Consider the following 20,080-nt stretch of genomic DNA (forward strand, 5'->3'; position numbering starts at 1 on the left):
GGTCCTTGGTATGATAAATGCACAAGCTTAAAGCCCTTTTGGGATCAAATCAGTGGATCCTCTACCCTCTGAGGGAACAGGAGGAGAAAAAACAATGGTAGAGTGATGGATTGCCCAACATAAAATGAGAGTGATTACTTTAGGTAAGAAGGTTGCCCAAGTCCTCAGCAGAAGATTCTCTTAGAAAAACATAATTTTGGGCAGTTGCACTGAAAGCATGTAGAGTTCACTCACATGAAAACCTGACACAATCACAATGGGGAATACAGTCTTCAAGGTCAGGGGACGAAGCAAGCAGCTATGCATCAGCTTGAAGGGCTACACATAAGAAATGTGAAGACCATTTCAGATATTGTGAATGACCTAGGAGGAAACTTGTGTCAAACCAGCAATAACCCTAATCACAACAGGTGATTTGAAGAAAGAAGGCTGGTTTAGCAAACTTAGAAAGGTCGAAAGAGCTAGCAAATAACCTTTTATAGTGCTGCCAGGCTAAAAACAAGGCAAACAAAATAATGCCATACAGCTTCAACTGTAAGAGGATCAGTTTTGTTAGCACCACACTAGGATACAAACTTATCCCAGCATAGACAGAATGTGTTAAAGATTGCTTGGCGGCAAGATGTGACATCCACCACTTCAAGGGCAGCAAATCAAATGCAGTCCTTTGCTGCATCTATATCTCCACATATGGAGGTGTAGAGGATGGAAGACTGCCCTATTGCCAAGACAGGAGGTTCTCCAGAACTGGCAGCCTGATTGAAGGACATATGTGTATGCTCAGGAGTTCTGGATATCACACTCTCAGACCGAGTCTGGGCCCAGTAGGACGTCTTGGGCCCAGTTTTTCTTGATTTTGTTCCGAACTCTGGGCAGAAGAGGACGTGGTGGGAAGGTTTCGGTTTACAAGAGTCTCTCACTCTATTCCAGCAGAAATGCATGTTCTAAAGAGTGTTCCTGCAGGAACACCAAAGTACAAAATTATTGACAATGTGCATTCCGGACATTCTCACCACTGCTTGGAGACACCGGGTGCCACTTCCGAATGCAGATGGCAGTTCTGATCTGCCCAACTTCTGGTAGGTTATTTGTGACTATGAAGATGCCCTGATGTTCCAACCAACTCCAAAGGCACAGAGCCTCCTGGCACAGGAACCAGGACTCCATTGTGCCCTTCTAATTGCAATACTACATGCATGCCAGTAGTGCTCTCTGTGAGAATTTGCACCAATACCTCCCCACACCCCTTTATGAGAAAGTCTTCAGAGACCGTCAGATGGCCTGCAGCTCCATTAAACTGATGTGGAGCCGACCCGCCTCTAGAGACCAGAGTCCTCGGATACTCACCTCCCTTCAGTGCCCAGCAGAGATGCATTGTCATGACAGTTAGCCATGAATGGGGAAGGGAGACTGTAGGAAACTGGAATTTTGTTGCAGTTGTCCCCCCAATGCCTGTGCTCTTTCCCCTAAAACAAGTAAAGACTAGTTGTAACCCAATTGGCACGGGCTTTAGCACTCCTGTAAATCCATAGTAAATAGTAACCCTGGTACCTAGGGCATGGGTCTTGTAGTAACCACAATGTATTGGAAATAAGTGTAAGGAAGACACTTAGGAATAAAAAGTATATTGTGAGATTTATTCAGTAAGCTCGGTACATAGATGCATGCAGCTCTGTGGGGAACTGCTGATCATATGAATCCTAACATTCTTAGAGTCACCTACATACACAACATTCTTATTACATACCTATAATTCCACAGTGACCATCTTAAAGAGATATATCAATCACTACAGGTCTCTAAGGGCTGCAGCATGTCTTATGCCACCCTAGGGGACCCATACAAATATTGCATGCAGGCTGCCATTACAGACTGTGTGTCATGGTGCAAACCATGAGTGAAAACACGACATGGCACGCTCACTGTGTGCCATGCCAAAGTCACTGCATGTAATATATGCAAGTCACCCCTGCAAGGCAGGGTGCATTGTATTACTTGTTAGGGCATATCTGTATGAACATATATACCTCCGTGCTGTCTAGTTAAATTTCTAGATGGAGCACTTCAACGGGGAAGCTTTTTTAGGTACATGCACTGGTCATTTCGAGTTTCCCAGCTACATGATGCACTGAAAACACTGTTGTTTGATATCAAACACCTCATCATAATAAATATGTTCTGATGCCAGTACTAGATTTAATATGACATGCCCCCAGAGGTTACCTTAGAGGTGCCCCCTGAAACCTTACTTGTCTTCTAGTGTGCTGGCTGACTGGATCCTTCCAGCCTGCCACCACAGACGCATTTCTGACTCCCTGCAGGTGACAGCCCAGGCTCACAGGAGGTCAGGAACAATGCCTGCTCTGGCCAAAGGTGTTATCACCTCCGCCAGCAGGATGGCTAGTGAATATGCATGACAAGGCCAGGGACTTCAAAGCCCCTGCCACCTTTGATATGCTACCCCGGCTTACCCCAGACCTGGGAGATGCCACCCCTGCCCTTAGGCACATTTGTCACCAGAACAGGAAGGAAATTATCTCTGCTAGGAGGCGTGGTGCACTACCAGGCCAGTTACACCCCTAAGGTGGTCTGCCTGATGTGCTCCACGAAAGAAGGGTTTCACTATTTTGATTTTGTTAGGAGATAGGAATTCTGGGACAAGGTTATGTCCACTCCCCACAGAAACTGCTCATATATGGGGTGGTCAATGGTAAGTAGCTCATTGGCTACTACCCTTCACTTCCCTTAAAGCCCCTAAATTGAGTATTTGTGTGGCCATCAGGACATCAGGAATGCCGAGTCGACAGACAGAAGAAAGAAGAGGACAAGGAAGAGCCTATGAAGCAAGAACAGTGCACTGCTAGTGGACTTTGGCGCCAAACCCTGCCTGCCTACCTGTTCCTGTCCCGACAATTGTGACACACTGACTCGTCCTTCAGCTGTGCCGCCTCAAAAAGCCTCAGAGGGCCTCCAGCACTTCGCCAAGCAGTCAGCATCTCCCTTACAGTGGAGGAGCCACTTGCCTGAAGGCACAGACCGCAACGTCCGGTTCACCGTTCTGCTGTTCACCAGGTCCACCGATGGAGCAGCTGGCAAAGAAGAGGTCACAGTGCTCCAGGAGGTCAGATCCGTCCCCCCACCAAGTGAGAAGATGTCAGCCCGACTGAAGCTGCCCTGCATCAAAACCCAGGGTAGCGGACCGCTTGCAGCAACTAAAATTTGTTTCAGTCCAAACCAGACTTAAACTCCACAGTGACCGAGCAGCCGTTTAGGGATGTCAGTATCACAGAGGCCAAAACAGAGAGTGGCCCAGTTGTCCTGTTTGTCCCCCTTTGCCGGTCTAACTGAGATCCGTGGGTGTCTCGGGCACTCGGGCACCAGCCAAACAATACGCTCTGCACCCGACCTCCCCGGCCCAGCGATAACCAGCAGTGCCTTACTGCTCACAGGAACCCTGACGAACCAAGCCCCGTTGGGAGCTCCTCGACTTCTCCCCAAGTATCCCTCTGCAGCCTGTTTCTAGGTACCCCGCGCCTTGCCTTACAGTGTAGCATGAAAAGCTACAAGCCTGTCCAGCACCGCTGCACCCAGAAACTCCCGAGCAGGTAAACTTGAACTGTCAGTGGTACTTCTGACCCTGGTCCCTAGCACCTTAAGTCCTTAAGGGGACCCTGAGAACTGTTTGCAAAGAACTGTATTGAATATATGCCTTTTTCTCCATAGGAAAGCACTATAATGTAAAATGCATTTGAGCGAACATTTTACTTACCTGCTAAAATTGCTATTATAAAAAGTACTTACCCGTTAAAAAAGTTCTTGGTAAAATAAATATAAAAATACTGGTTATATTTCTAAATTAGTCTTGAGTATCTTCTTGAGTGTGTGCTTCATTTATTTACTGTGTTTATTTAACAAATGCATTAACACTACTCTCTGATAAGCCTAAACTGCTCGCCCACACTACCACATCAAAGACCATTTGGGATTATTAACTTAAGCCCTGTTAACCTATAAAACGGTTGTATGGATTCTACATAGTATACATCGTTTTGGTATGCTACTTAAAAAGCCAGCTTCCTAAAATGACATTGGACAAATTGCAGTCGATCAGCCACCATTGCAGATCCAGAGCCATCTCCTCCAGCACATGGATGGTATCGGCAAGACTGCCTCGATGCTGGGGCCACAGGAACTTAAAGTTCCTTTGCAGTGCCCACATGAGCCAACTGGTAGAGGTGATGCGGTGTATGCATGAGGCCAAGAAGCCTCTCTGTGATCTCAAACGGAGCATGAAATATCAGCCCAAATGTCCTGGGCATGTTTCTGTGGGAATAAAAAGCCCTGAACTCCACTGTGTCCAGGATCCGCCCAATGAATGTCAGCCTCTGCAAAGCAATCTGGTGCTACTTCGGCTCGTTTATTGTGAACCACAATTATGTCAAGGGTTCTACCATCATCTGAAGGTTGTCCATGACTGACTGCAGCAAGCCTGCCTTCAGCAGCTCGTAGGCAAGGTACAGCAATACAAGAGCTCCTGATGTCCAAAGATGGGCGGCAGCCACCACCATTACTTTCGTGAACACCCTGGCAGCGCTGGGTTGGTCAAAGGGGAGCACAGCAAACAGAAAATGCCTCTAGCCAGTCTTGAAATGCAGATAATGCCAGTGGACTCTAGGACTGCTACATGAACATATGCAACCTGCAAGTCCAAGGGCACCCTCCACTCACCAGAGTCCAGAGAAAACAAGACCTGGGCCAGCGTAAGCATTAAGAATGTCCTTCTACGGGGAAGCATTTGTGAAGCAAATGTCCATTATAGGTTTTAGTCCTCCATCCTTTTTTCAGGACAATGAAATAGGCCAGTCTCTTTTCAATTCAGCCTTGGACAGCAACAGACGCACCTCGTGTAACAGACTGGCCAACTGCTGATCCTAAATCTGTTTTGGTTTGAAAGAAATAGTGGACATGAAGGAAAGAAAAGGCAGGGAGTGCCCATTTAAAAAAATCTGTAATTCTCATGTGCAATATATGATGGATTGTCCATCTTGAAGGAAATTCTAAACCTGCACCTCACCAGTTAGGCATTCTCGAATAAAGGTAAATGAAAGCGGTTTGGTGACAGTTGTAACAGGGGTGGAGAGATTAGAACACTGATGCCTTTGGTTGGCCTACATAGTGCCTGTCATATCCACCTGCACTCCCTTGAAAGGACTGGAGTGTCTGCCAAATCACTGGCTGTGTTGGTCAAAACGTTCAGAACTGATGTGGGAGCTGCTCAACAGGAATCAACAGTGCTAAGGAGCATGCCCTAGCTCTGCTATCTTTAAAGAGTTCCAATGCAAAGTCCACCTTCTCTTAGAAGAGGTGGAACACAGCCATTATAGTGGTGTGCACATTAGTGAAGAATCCAGCTGATCACATCCATGAGTCTTCATGAAGGGCAATGGAGGTACTTACTGCCCTATCCAGACAACCCATAACAACAAGATTTGCACGTATAACATATTCTACCCCATCTTGTCCATCATGAATTTTCTGGGTCAAAAGGCCATATGGTTTACTAGGAGGGCTGGCAAGATCTTGCTGGCCATGTTTCAAAGGGCATAAGCGTTGTAGCCAAGCAGACACACTGCATTTGTGGACAGAAGAGCTAGACTTGCAGAAGAAAACATACATTTCTTAAATGCATCAATTCTCTTGGGATCCCCATACAGAGGAGTGGTTGGAAATTAACTTAAATGAACTTTATTGGGCAAGGACTGAACAATAAGACTCTGGGGTGGGGTGCTTGGTGAGAAACTCCAGGTTATAAGTTGCAGGGCTGTGATGTCTGGCCACCTGCCTATTCACAGGCAAGCAAGATCAACGCTTCAACCAAGTTGCCATCAAAGTGTCTGTAAGGGCATCATTAGAAGAAGCTCAACGTTGCTGCCACCAGCTCCAAAATTTCAGTCAGAACATTCAATTTGGTTTCAATGGAGATAAGCTGTAATCATAGATCTCTGTTCTGATGCCACCACTGCAAACCAGGCATTTTCTTCCATTGGTGGCTAAAGCGGAGAGCCAAATTCAGTCCAAGCACACTGGTGTTCTGTAAATCAATGAGGGGGGAAAAACCATCAGTATAATCAATTTAGGGTGCTCCCTGCTCTGGCATAGGATTGGAGTAAGAACCAAAAACAAATTGGAGGCCTTACTGGTAGTTGATACTTGGCAGAGGCACCGGGTTAGCGTCAGGCTGCGTAATAACTGTTTGGGCTTTTGTGATGTCACTGCCAGACATCATTTGAGCAGGAGCCAAAGTTGGCCCGCGGTCCAACATCTATGTCAGCAGTGGGATCTGAGTTGAAGGAACCGGCATGAATCACAAAGCCAAAGTGCAAGTCTGTACTGGAGTCGGCACAGGCTTAATGGGTCCCAGCAGGCTGAAGGTGCCAGGGAGGAATCTGTTGTCCGTCACCCCAATGGAAGCATTGGAGGTCCATAATCATTCCAGAAGTGTATCCAAAATTTGTAAGAAGGTCTCTTTGAAGGTCTCAATTTGCTGAGAGGTTGGCAATGGCCCAGAAAATTAGGGGCATGTCAGGCAATCCAAGAAATCTATTCTGTGGCTAGAAACCTCAAAAGTAGGTGACTTACATCATGATGCCCTTGCTTCTTCTCCTTGGAGTCAGAATGGTAGGAAGAGGATGAATCCAAATTTGCTTTTTTCTGCTTCCGTTAGATTGAATACTTCAGCTCTGAGGAGCACTTTGAAAGCAACATTGGACAGTCACAGCAGCGGCCTCTAGACCAGGCAGAGTTCAGGTCTGTGACTTACCTACAGAGTTTTAGTACAACGTATAGGAAGGCCTCAACTTCACCTTATTGGCTGATAACTTCACCTCCAGGTCTCGGATTGCATCAGATGCACGAGGATGCACTTATCAAGTAACTTAGAGCTGTATCCAAACCCAGACACCCAACACACCAGTAATGCAGGTCCATGACCGACAGCTACTACTTGCAGTCACGGCACGGCTGAAACGTGTCGTCTTCGGTGGGGACATCGTTCCCTAGCAACAGTTTAATTTGCAGCTAGAAAACATATAAATGGGACTAGATCTGCATCGGAAGGCACAACGTGTGTCTATGTAACTCTGCTCCGTCTTTTGCGGGGCAAGATGAAGCTAGTGCAGAGTCGCACATCATCACCCAACAGTACAAGGGAGCAATGCTATGAACAAGTTTCCAAAATACAAAATTTAAATGTTCAGAAAACTTCAAATACTTATTTTCACCTCCACTAACAATTGGGGAGGCTTTTACAAAAAACTGACTTCTGGCAGCTGTCCTTCCAATGATTCCTAAATTCCAAAGATCTTCTTCCTTGAAACACCCTCTTCAACATTAATAAGCTTGGGACCTTTTTCTATTAAAAATGTTACTGTATATTGTAGTGAATATTCTTCTAGTCCATTTTGTGCAAATCAGGAGCGATTTTTGTTTTAAGAGGAAGGTTACATTGATTTGCAGAAGGTACAAAAGATATTAATATCGCCTTAGATTAAATATCAATTTTCTTAGGTTGTCTCTTGGTATTTATTAAAGAGCAGTCTGGCAATTTCAAGGCAAGAGAGCTTTTAGTTCGGGATAAAAAGACGTAAACCCGTAAAAACCATTTCAATGAAATTCTTAGTTAAATGGTAAAGACTCATTTAGTCTGATTTAGACTGAGGACAAAACTGAGACCTTTGAAGTATATGCAAGACCCTGCTGCGCCTGCCAAATGAGCTCCAGAATCATAAATATATAACTTTCAAACCAATCGCATAGGTAGGGTGATGGGAAGGTTTTCAAACTGCTTTTCTCAACATGATTTGTATTGCTCAGACAGAACATCCTACATTATACCCATGAGTCTACCCCACTAGCCATAAAGGTCTGCAAGACCACTCCTCAAATAAAGGATGGCCAACCATCATGAGATTCCCCCATCCCTGTTTGTTATGAAATGCTTCATAACGGAACTACAAGAACAGAAGAGGCCTCCTTGGCCAGAGCAATCCAGAGTTCTCAGGTCAAGTGGAAAAATGAATAGTCAAGGACATGAGGCATCACACAAATAAAATATTTTTACAACGCATGATATTTTGCAGTTTCCCAGTTCTTAATGGAGATCCTGTGAATGCATCCAAGCAGCAAGACAGATTAAACTTTTCAGAAAGGAAAATAGTATAGCACAGATATCACAATCTATCCAAATCCTGCTCCTTCTGTCCCAAACTTTCATGCTGCTGATTTTCTACTGCATAGAGGATGACAAACCTGGACCACTTGTACAGACTTGACCTGGGATCTTCAGAAGTGTTGGGTAATCCCTGTAGTAAAAATCTATATACTGTTCCAATCTCAAGTCCCTGAAAATAAAAATAAAATGAGGTGTGACGTTGGTCAGGTTCAAAAAGGCAAAACAATACAAATACAAGCAGAGTAAATGAGGGTTACTTAGTACAGAAACAAAAGCTGCTATTAAAAAATATAATAATTGCTCCTAGAGATCAAAGACACTGAAGAAGTTGCTATATGTTAACATCCCCAGTGAACCATTGACCAAATAAATTGATCCCTCACCCAAGGACACTGATGCATAGTTGCACATTCACATTTAGAGAAGCAGTTTAATATTCCTTTAGAAATACCACCCACTAGAAAGATGCGGATGGTCAACCTGGGTCTCATCAAGTGATGCAATACCTCTCTATCACTTTGTAAGGGTTTCCATCATTTCTCAAGCTGAAAAGGTGTGGTAATACATGGGAGGATACTAGGAATGAGCATAATAAATTAATTGTGACATAAGGAATTGCTATGGATCTTAGTTCTCACTTCCTGCCTCCCTCTGGAATGTATACACAACATCAAACGAAGGAATTGAGACCTACACACAAAACAAAGTTTAAAAAATGTTAACATTCAACAGATAATGCACATGATTCTATTTTGACGCAGAGGCAGATACAGTCACAGTCTCCGAAAGGGGCATTGGAGTGGGGGGAAAAGGGGACTGCGCAAGAACGAACATCCAATAGAAAAATAAAAATAGAATTAAGTTGGAACTTGAGCAGTTGAAAGCGTGTTTGCACCCCAACTTTTGGAACTGCCAAAAGTAGAAAAAGAGTGCAGTCAGAGAAACACCCAAAGAGAAGTCTGACCTGTGGAATTCAATAATGCTTTTGCATTAGTGAACAGGTGAAGGGTTACTAGGTTGTGAGGAAAGGTAAGGGCTAACCAGAAGAGAGGATATTAAAAAAAACATCAGAAAATATATTATTTGTGCATGTTACTCACTGGAGTGATTCTTTTACTCCTCGATATTAATATGAGGTTCTTTCAATGAAAGAAAGGGTTGGAACTCTTCTGCCCATCTTAAAGTAGATTTTTACATTTAGAAATGTAAGTGTATGCGGAGCATTGCCTGCATCCGGAACCTAACATTTAAGCAAATCTCCTTAGCGTGACTGCTGTTCTTTTCCATTCAACTGAAGACTTACATCTACAGACTTAGCAGGTTAGCAGATGAGTCACCTAAAGGAACACTGGAGGGGTTTAACATAAAGGAGTGAAGGTATTACTATGAGGAGTAACATGTAATCCCCCCTACATCTCAGCCGCCTTTTTCAGGGTGAATTTTTACACTATAAAACTTTCAGAAAGCTAAAAAGGGTAACATTATTCCAAACCTTTAGAGGCCCAGCCACAAGAAGTTCAGAAAGGATTAGCCAAACTGAGCATCCGATCTAAAGTTGGCATCCAGAGCAGACAATATGATTGCAAATTATATATTGCCTAAACTAGGAGCTGCTTTACACTTTACCTGTTATTAGGAAGCCACCAATGCTGCTTTGGCCCTAAATACATTCAAAGGTTTGCCTTCCAATGGAGGGAGGTTTGTCATGGTGTAGCACACCTGATAAGAGCCCCAAGCAAACGAGTATCAGAAGCCTTTCTCATGGAATAGTGTCACTATGTCGGACTGAGGACTGGTTGGGAGTGGTACAATCCAGGTGGAATCTGAGAATTCCTCATATATCCTTGTTGTGAAGGGTCTGATGTAGAAATCTAAATGGTAATGAAGCAGGAGTAGACAGAAAGACTCCGACACCTTCCTTTTTCAAACCTTCATACCACCCAAAAATCATACAGGATTCTCCATTTCAAACATTGCAATAAATTGTTTTTTAATTCCTTCTGTCTGAAGCCAAACGTAAGGTGGCATGGTCTGGCGGACATGGATTGAAAAACTCCTCATTGGCCCAAAAAAACAGAATAAGAACTGATTAGTTATGATGAATACTAGGCATGTTTGGTTCCCAAAATACACTTTTGTTCATATACTGTATGCCATTATTTTTCATATTTTAACGGTTCTGTATTGATAGGAGGACTACCACAAGTATAATGAGTCTCTCCTCTAACTCTAGAAAGTTAACAGTCCTGCTCTTGTGATTTCCAAGAAGCCAACGATGAACATATCACGGTCAACCAGGCCACTGCAGATGAAAAAGCCAAATTTAGGCTCATTTTTACTGAAAGTATCTTTAACCGCATGCGTGCGGCATGATTCCCCCCTGTACGCTGACAATTTGTAAATCCCTTTATTCATGACGAGCTGGGCTCGTCATGAGCGTGCGAGGAGGCTACCTCATGACGAGCCCAGCTCGTCATGAGCGTCGAAGGGGTTAACTAGGCGACTGTCAGGGAGGTTCCTCCACTGAAGGTCTGTGCACAAGCACAGGTACGCTGACTGAGTAGCCATGATCCAACCAGGACTCCTAGAGGGATCGGAAATCACTGGAGGGACTCTTTTATAAACTGCTCTAAAGCAGCAAGCGCATACACCAATGCTGTACATAACTGAAGGAACAGGACTATTCTTCATGCCCCAGGAGAGGAAAAAATACTACCACTACTGGGAGGATGCTCGGGATCCTCCACGGAGGACAGAATGTGTTTGCTTGTGCTTAGTGCCGCACACACACAAATAAAATGAAACTATTTTTTTCAAAACTTTATTCGTGAATGTATATTCATCGCATATGCATACAGTATTAGGCAACAACCATGCAATACATCACGCTTTTTAATTTACTCCCAGTCCGCAAATGGAGGGCAGAATCTCAGTAACTAGGACATTTCCATACAGAATTATGCACAATATCAGAGTCCTCTGTTGTTGTCAGGACATGTCCCCATACCCACCCTCACCCTCCCCAACTATCCCTCCCCCACCCATCCTTCCCAGGTGTCTAAAGTCTCCTAACTGTTCAGCCTTAGCTCCCCGGTGTTGACCACTCTCCTTCCAGAATAAACAATAGAAGCCCTTGTACAGGAATTTATATAGCGCAAATCACCAAGCGGTTTCTAAGCGCTTGCTTAGGGAACCCGTCCTGGTATTCCCCTGTGAGATAACCCCGGCAGGGTATCCACAAGGTGAAAGCCAGGCGTCCCGCCGCGAGGGGCCGTTGTGGAGATTAAGCAAGCTATTGCCCAGAGTCGCAGAGTGTGAACCCGTGAATCGAGTAGGCACCGGAGCGCGAATTGTCGAGTCCATGGACATTTTAGGACTCAAGACCCCGCCAAGCCGGGAATTGAACCCTGGTCCCGGGCTGACGTCTGCTTCCAGGTCTGCCTCCTCTAACCAGTGAGCCACACTTCTCGCCCTTCTAAACATCTCCGTCTCGTCTCAATGTCCAGTATACAAAGCTGTTTTGTTTTTCCCCCGGGGCGCAGCGCGCTCAGTTGTCCTGGGACAGTAGCTGATCCATACTATCTAACTCCAGTAGCATGACCTCCCAATCCTGTGCCATGGGGGTTTGCCGCCTCCCGCCTTCCTCCTCTTTTCTAAGGGCAACACTTTCTGCTCTGCCCCATCTCACCACATCCGCCCGCCATGTTTTCACCCTGGGCGCCCTTGGGGACTTCCACTGCATTGTAATCTTCCTGATCGCTAAGAGGAGGGCAAGGTCCACAAATCGCAGTTTGGGTTTTAACGGCTTGGGGCGAGGGCGAGCTCCCACTAAACAATATAATGCTCTCTCCTTCACCTGTATCTGTGAGACCTCTCTTATTGTCCGGCAGACCTCTCTCCAATAGCAGCCCAGCTGTGGGCATGACCAAAGCATATGTAGGAGGCCTGCCCCATCCGCCCTGCATCGCGGGCACTGATGTGGGGCGTCGGGAAACATCCGATGAATTCTCTCCGGGGTTAGGTATGCCCTATGGAGCACCATGGCTCGGATGAATTTAAATTTCGCATTCCGGGAAACTCTCTTTGGATGTCCCAGGGCCACCCGCCAGGTTGCATCTGTAAAATCCTCCCCTGTGTCCCGCGACCAGGTCTCTCTTAAGGTGTCAAGGGGCAGTGCAGCATGAGTTCTAATCCCTGTGTACAGCCGAATCTATGACAGAATATCGAGAATGCAAATATCGACAGACAAAATATCGGCGCTGGAATATCGAAGGCAAGTATATCGACACCCTATCTACAACATGGTAAGTACAAAAATATCGAAAATAAAATATAGATGTTAAAAATATCGTAATTAAAAATATCGTTTTTTTTCAAGTAAAAAAAAATTCAAATTAAATAAATAATACTTATATATAATTTAAACGTATTTAAAAATGTATTATGTTAAAAATTAATAAATAATACATATTTAATATTAAACATTTAATTAAAATTAAACATACAATATATAATATATACTTAATTAAGATATATATATTTATTAAATTATTTAAAAATATTAACAAATACTATAAATTAAAAATACATCAACACTCATAAAATAATAACAAATAATAATAAATAATTATATTTAATAAATAACAATTAAATATACTTTCAATATTTTAAAAATTAATTAAATACATTATGTAACATATTAAATACATAAATAGATATAAATAATATTGGATAGCGTAAGGGTAAAAATTATTATTCAAACTCCAAAGGGTGCAACAGTAGGGAAAGCGTTGGATAGCAGGTGGGTAAAAATTACTATTCCAACTCCAAAGAGTGCAACAGTAGTGAAAGCGTTGGATAGCGTAGGGATAAAATTACTATTCCAACTCCAAAGAGTGGAACAGTAGGGAAAGAGTTGGATAGCGTAGGGGGAAAAATTACTATTCCCACTCCAAAGAGTGCAACAGTAGGGAAAGCGTTGGATAGCGGGTGGGTAAAAATTACTATTCCCACTCCAGTGGGTGCAACAGTAGGGAAAGCGTTGGATAGCGTAGGGGTAAAATTACTATTCCAACTCCAAAGAGTGCAACAGTAAGGAAAGAGTTGGATAGCGGGTGGGTAAAAATTACTATTCCCACTCCAGTGAGTGCAACAGTAGGGAAAGCGTTGGATAGCGGGTGGGTAAAAATTACTATTCCCACTCCAGAGAGTGCAACAGTAGGGAAAGCGTTGGATAGCGTACGGGTAAGAATTACTATTCCAACTCCAGAGGGTGCAACAGTAGGGAAAGAGTTGGATAGTGTAGGGGTAAAATTACTATTCCAACTCCAAAGAGTGGAACAGTAGGGAAAGAGTTGGATAGCGTAGGGGGAAAAATTACTATTCCCACTCCAAAGAGTGCAAAAGTAGGGAAAGCGTTGGATAGCGGGTGGGTAAAAATTACTATTCCCACTCACGTGGGTGCAACAGTAGGGAAAGCGTTGGATAGCGTAGGGGTAAAATTACTATTCCAACTCCAGAGAGTGCAACAGTATGGAAAGCGTTGGATAGCGGGTGGGTAAAAATTACTATTCCCACTCCAAAGAGTGCAACAGTAGGGAAAGTGTTGGATAGCGGGTGGGTAAAAATTACTATTCCCACTCCAGTGAGTGCAAAAGTAGGGAAAACGTTGGATAGCAAGTGGGTAAAAATTACTATTCCCACTCCAGTGGGTGCAACTGTAGGGAAAGCATTGGATAGCGGGTGGGTAAAAATTACTATTCCCACTCCAGTGAGTGCAACAGTAGGCAAAGCGTTTGATAGCGTACAGGTAAAAATTACTATTACAACTCCAATGAATGCAACAGTAGGGAAAGAGTTGGATAGCGTAGGGGGAAAAATTACTATTCCCACTCCATAGAGTGCAACAGTAGGGAAAGCGTTGGATAGCGGGTGGGTAAAAATTACTATTCCCACTCCAGAGAGTGCAACAGTAGGGAAAGCGTTGGATAGCGGGTGGGTAAAAATTACTATTTCCACACCAGTGAGTGCAACAGTAGGGAAAGCGTTGGATAGCATAGGGGTAAAATTACTATTCCAACTCCAAAGAGTGCAACAGTAGGGAAACAATTGGATAGGGTAGGGGGAAAAATTACTATTTACACTCCAGAGAGTGCAACAGTAGGGAAAACGTTGGATAGCGGGTGGGTAAAAATTACTATTCCCACTCCAGAGGGTGCAACACCAGGGAAAGCGTTTAATAGCGTAGAATTTTATTTTAACATACTTATAAATTATTCTTATATTTGAAATAATGTATAAATAATTTTTTTAATACATCAACATCAATAAAATACAATTACTAATTAATAAAACCAATGAAATTAAAAAAAATAATTGACAATAAATTAACAACAAACACCATTAAATAATAATAATTAAATATTACTCACCAAATAATGAAAATAATAAAAATAACTATTTATCATAAAAATAAAAAATACATTAAATTTAATTTACAAATAAAATTTAAGAAACAATATACAATATATAAAAAAAATGTAAAAAAGTTTACCAATTAATTAATGATTTTTTCTAGTTATTAAAAAATAAATACGATTTAAAAATACTAATTCCCAATTAAATAAATGTATTATGTTTAAAAATAATTATTTGCCATTTAATAATTAATTAATACATTAATTATCAGTAAAAAAATTGTTTAAATAATTAAATATTTACAATTAAATTACTTCCCACCCAATACCCCTATAAAACAACAACACGCTCCAATACTAAAACATCACATTTAATAAAAATTAACAATAATTACCAATTAAATAATTAATTTATCAATTAAAATAATTAATTTCCAATTAATAAATAATTACAAAATACATTATACATCAAATAAATTAATTACTTACAATTAAATTACTTCCCACCCTATTCCCCTATAAACCCACAACCCACTCTGGTACTAAAACATAACATTTAATAAAAATTAACATTAATTACCAATTAATAAATTAATTTATCAATTACAATAATTAATTAATGAATAATTACTAATTTATTTTTACATAAAATTAATTAATTAATTACAATAAAATCACTTCCCACCCTATTCCACTATAAACCCACAACCCGCTCTGATACTAAAAAATTACATTTAATAAAAATTAACATTAATTACCAATTAAATAATTAATTTATCAATTAATATAATTGCCAATTAATAATTAAATTAAAAATTATTTACACATAAATAAATCATTAATTATTTACAATTAAATTACTTCCCACCCTATTCCCCTATAAACCCACAACCCGCTACGGTACTAAAACATATAATTTACTTAAAAATTAATTTATTAATATATAAAAAAATACACATATAATATAAATTAATTTAAATACTTAACAAATACATATAACACATACATAATAAAAAACATAAAAATAATACTAATATCGATATTAGTGACATCGAAATTAGTTACATCGATATTAGTGACATCGAAATTAGTTACATCGATATATATGCTATCGATATTACTAACTTCGATATTACTTACATCGATATAAATAAATTCGATATTACTTACCTTAGGATCGATATTCTGTTCAACGATATCCTTGACATCGATATTCATGACCTTCGAAATTTCAAACACGATATTTTGGTAGGTCGATATTTACAACTCGATATTTTGACTGTGTACCGTACAGCCATCGTACCAAGTGGCCCCCGGACCCCATGTGGTGCATCAGATGTACTAGTTCGTGTTGCTAGTTCGTGTTGCTGTGGTTGAGTGCGTTGCGGCGCCCAAGTCGTCCTAATAAAATGAGATACAGTAGCGTGTAATAGGTAGTGTCTGTCCGAAGACCCAATCACCTGCACAAAAGTGCGATGGTCCAGCAGTAGGTTGTCTCCAAAGAAACTACCCACCCCCTCAATTCCGCACTCTGTCCAGTGCCTTACAGTGTTTTTGGTAAGCCTTCCCTGCGGTGTTGGGATACCCAGTAAGGGGATATAATCTGTGTATGGCTGTGCAGACGACGTATAGGCCAGCGCCTTCTTCCAGCAGAGGAGGGCAGTACGTAGCAGAGGGTGGCATAGTCTTGGTATTCTACTTTTGGGTAGCAATAGGGCATGTAAGTCACCCCGGCCTAACCGGTCTGTCGTCCATCCGATCTCATGGAGGTTTCTCCCGGCCAGCCAATAGGACAACCATTGGATCTGGCTTGCGTAATAATATCCTTGGAAGTCGGGGGCGCCTAGTCCCCCCCATAGAGGTGCTAAGTTGTAATTTACGCAAGCTGATCCGTCGTCTGCCCGACCCCCATATAAGGGTGATCAGCAAGGACTTAATGGTCGTGAAAATGCGGTGCGGGATACATATAGGCAGGTTCACGAAGAAGTACAGTAAGCGAGGTAGCATTACCATCTTTGCTATCGCAATACGGCCCATGACTGACAAGGGAAGCGAGGTCCAAAAGCTAATACTGCCACGGAGGCCGGCGATGGCCCTAGAAACGTTGTCATCCAGCTGATCCTCCGTTTTTCTATATATGCGGATCCCCAGGTATTTAAACCTGGATTGGCCCACTGGGATCATGTAAGTACCAAACGGTATAGAGGGCGGGTGGGGCACGTCCCGGAAATAGAATCCCACAGACTTTTCCGGGTTTATGGCCAGTCCCGATACCCTTTCAAACCTGCCCAAGGTGTCATATAATATCGTATGGTCAGCCTCTAGGTCCCGGAGATATAATAACATATCATCCGTGTATATGGATAGAATATGAGACGTCCCCGCCACTGGTATACCCAGCGCAACCGCATGTTTGCGAAGAGCAATGGCCAGCGGTTCAAGCGCTAACACAAACAGCATCGGGGACAAAGTGCAACTCTGTCTGGTGCCTCGGTGAACTGGGTATTCGGCCGACACATAGCGCCCCGTTCTCGCCCGGGCCGTGGGGTCAGTGTGCAGCAGCCTGATCCATCTTATTAGCAGGGCTGGGAAGCCAAAGCGTCGCAGCGCTTCGAATATAAAGGACCAAGAAAGTGAATCAAACGCTTGTTTGAGGTCTAACGCTGTCATTATGGCGTGCAGGCGTCTCGTGTTGCGAGAGGTACTGCGCCCCGGGAGGAACCCACACTGGTCGCGATGTATGAGCGCAGTCAGGTGGGGCTGTATACGCAGGGCGATAGCTTTGCTCAAGATTTTATATTCAGTGGCCAGCATGGATAGAGGCCTATAATTCGCTAGCTCCAGAACGTCCCTACCCGGTTTAGGTATGGAGGTCACTATGGCCTGCATGGTTGTGTGTGGCAGATAACCCTTTTTGAATGCTTTCTTGTAAACCTTATCCAGGACCGGTACTAATATGTCGGCATAAGTTGAATAGAACTCAATCGGGAGTCCATCCATGCCCGGCGTCTTGTTTCTGTTTAAGTGTTTAACCGCTGTGCGTATTTCGTGTTGGGTAATGGGTCCCTCAATCGACTTTTGCACCTCTGCTGTTAATAGGGGGAAGGGAAGGTCCCGCATAAAGTCGGTTATTCGTGTAGGGTCTTCCGTCCCGGTTCGGTCATACAGTGCCTTTAGGTGGTCGTGGAATGCCCGGTTGATACCAGATTGTGTACATACTAGGTCGCCCGCCTGGTTACGGACCTGGGTAATGATCGGGGTGTCTGGCTGATCTCGCACCAAGCGGGCTAACAGCGTGCCGGAGCGGTCCGCCTCTGTGTGTTCTCTGTAGATAGGCTTTGTAGTCAAGGGTGCGCAGTGTCTCTAGCGTCTCTGCATGTAAAATATGTTGGTCCTGTAGAGCCTGTTTTTTCCCTGGGTCCTCGACTGCCTCCCGTTCAAGCCCCGTCAATCGGGCCTCCACCTCGCATAACTTCTGGTGTATCTCCTGCCTGGCGCCGACCAACTTCCCTATCGACACCCCCCCCCCCGTATCACCACTTTCATCGCATCCCAGACCACCGGATTGGAGGAAGTAGAACCCCAGTTAACATCCCAGTACTGTGTCAGGGCCTCTGAAAGGGTTGCTCTGAACGGCCCGTCTTCCAAGAGCTGTGGATTGAGTCGCCATGTAGGGACTGTGGTCGGGACTCTGCCCCAGGAAATGGTGCATTTTAGGGGCCTGTGTTCTGAGAAGGTCTTTGCCAGGTATTCCGGGGCACCTATCAATGAAACCAGGGTGTGGGAGCACAGGAGGCGGTCAATGCGTGTGTGTAGGTTGTGTACTGGGGAGTAGAAGGAATATTCTTTGTGCGTGGGGTGCACCACTCGCCATACATCACCCAGTCTCCAGCTCTCCACCCATGCCCTGAAAAAGTCAGTGAGCTTCGTAGCGTCACCGGCTTATAGGGGCGGGTGTGACCTATCCAAGGCCAAGTCTAGCACCGCGTTCCAGTCCCCGTCCCCCCGAGTACCCAGGCTTTGTCTGCCCATGAGAAGAGTGCCCTCCCGACCCTCCGCAAGAACGATTCCTGGTCGTAGTTCGGGACGTATATGCTGCCCAGGACTATCAGTTTGCAATCTAGGGTACCTTTGACTAGAATGTACCTGCCCTGGTCATCCACCTTCCTTTCCACTTCAACGAACGGAGTCCCATGTCGCACCCAGACAGTGGCCCCCCTGGAAAAGGCAGAGTATGACGTGGCGTATATAGTCCCTCTCCACTTCTTCCTTAACTTCTGAGCTTCAGATACTGTGAGGTGTGTTTCCTGCAGGAAGGCGATTTGTGTCTGCTGCCTAAGGAGGTAGGAGTGGACCCTGTGTCTTTTCTGCACTGCCCCTAGCCCTCGCACATTCCAGGTGATGACTTTGTACACTACAGACTGTTCAGCCATAATCATTAAGTGGCGGAACCATTTCTGTCAGTGGTCGTGCTTGGGAGCACCGGGGAGCTGAACCCAGGAGAGTACACCTTTAAATACGTCTAACATAATCAAAACTAACTCGGCGCAGCCATAGAACATAGCTGTGCCCAACATTAACAGTCGAATCAAAGAAAACCACATTCTCGTGCTTTCGCCATTGGGGGGGGGTGGTCTAGCACACATGCATTCATTTTGTTACCAGCTCCGGTCTCCACCGGCTCAACAGTGGCCCGGCCAGGGCTCATGATGCACAGAAGAGAAGTTCAGTGTAATATGTAAACAGTGTCTGTGGGATTGTCAGTAAGCGTCCTCAAGCAATGCCCAGGGGTGCCCATTGCAGTTTTAATTCTGGGGGCGTGGTGTGTGTTGGGGAAAGGGTAGTTGACACCCATCACGTATACATCCCACCTCCCCCATACATAGCATTCCAAAAGGAGGCAGGCACCAGAGGCACCGATTACAGCAAAAAAGGATACCGTACAAGGACAGCAGCAGAGGTGCCGGCCCGGGCTTCACCCGACAGGTCAGCTGTCTATGAGATCGTCCGCCGCTCTAGGTGTGATTGTAGCAAAGAGCAGCACACTGTTCTCAGAGTCTGAGTGCGCCGTGATATCGTCAGAGTCCGTGTTTATTTTCGCCGAGACCTCCCTGAAGGTGCCGGCGATCGAGAGAGCTGTCAGTTGTTCCTTCTTCTGATGGTCCCGCGACGGTCCTCGCCCAGCAGTCCCCTTCCCGGATCCAGAGGATGAGTGGCGGCTACCTCCCGAGCCCCTCTCCGACGCCCTCGCCTCCGCCTCTTGACTGCCATCCAGACCCATCACCTCCAGCCACTCTTCAGCATCAGCAGGGCTCTCGAAGAAGTTAGATTTCTTTCCGTGGATAACTGTCAAGCAGGCAGGGAAGAGTAACGCGTATTTCAGCTGCGCGCCTCTCAGTTTCTTCTTCACCCACATATAAGAGGCCCGCTGTTT

At 44.2% G+C, this 20,080-nt stretch overlaps 1 protein-coding gene across 1 annotated transcript in view; it reads right to left on the bottom strand.

The window, feature by feature from the left end:
- ANAPC1 (anaphase promoting complex subunit 1) overlaps positions 1-20,080 on the bottom strand; it is an 815,950-nt gene that overhangs the window by 485,767 nt on the left and 310,103 nt on the right. The window contains exon 19 of the mRNA XM_078648767.1: positions 8,308-8,399. Within this exon, the coding sequence (XP_078504893.1) occupies positions 8,308-8,399 (92 nt within the window). The remainder of the gene's footprint in view (positions 1-8,307; positions 8,400-20,080) is intronic.

This window comes from Lissotriton helveticus, chromosome 6 (assembly GCF_964261635.1).
Source record: "Lissotriton helveticus chromosome 6, aLisHel1.1, whole genome shotgun sequence".
Classification (NCBI taxonomy): domain Eukaryota; kingdom Metazoa; phylum Chordata; class Amphibia; order Caudata; family Salamandridae; genus Lissotriton; species Lissotriton helveticus.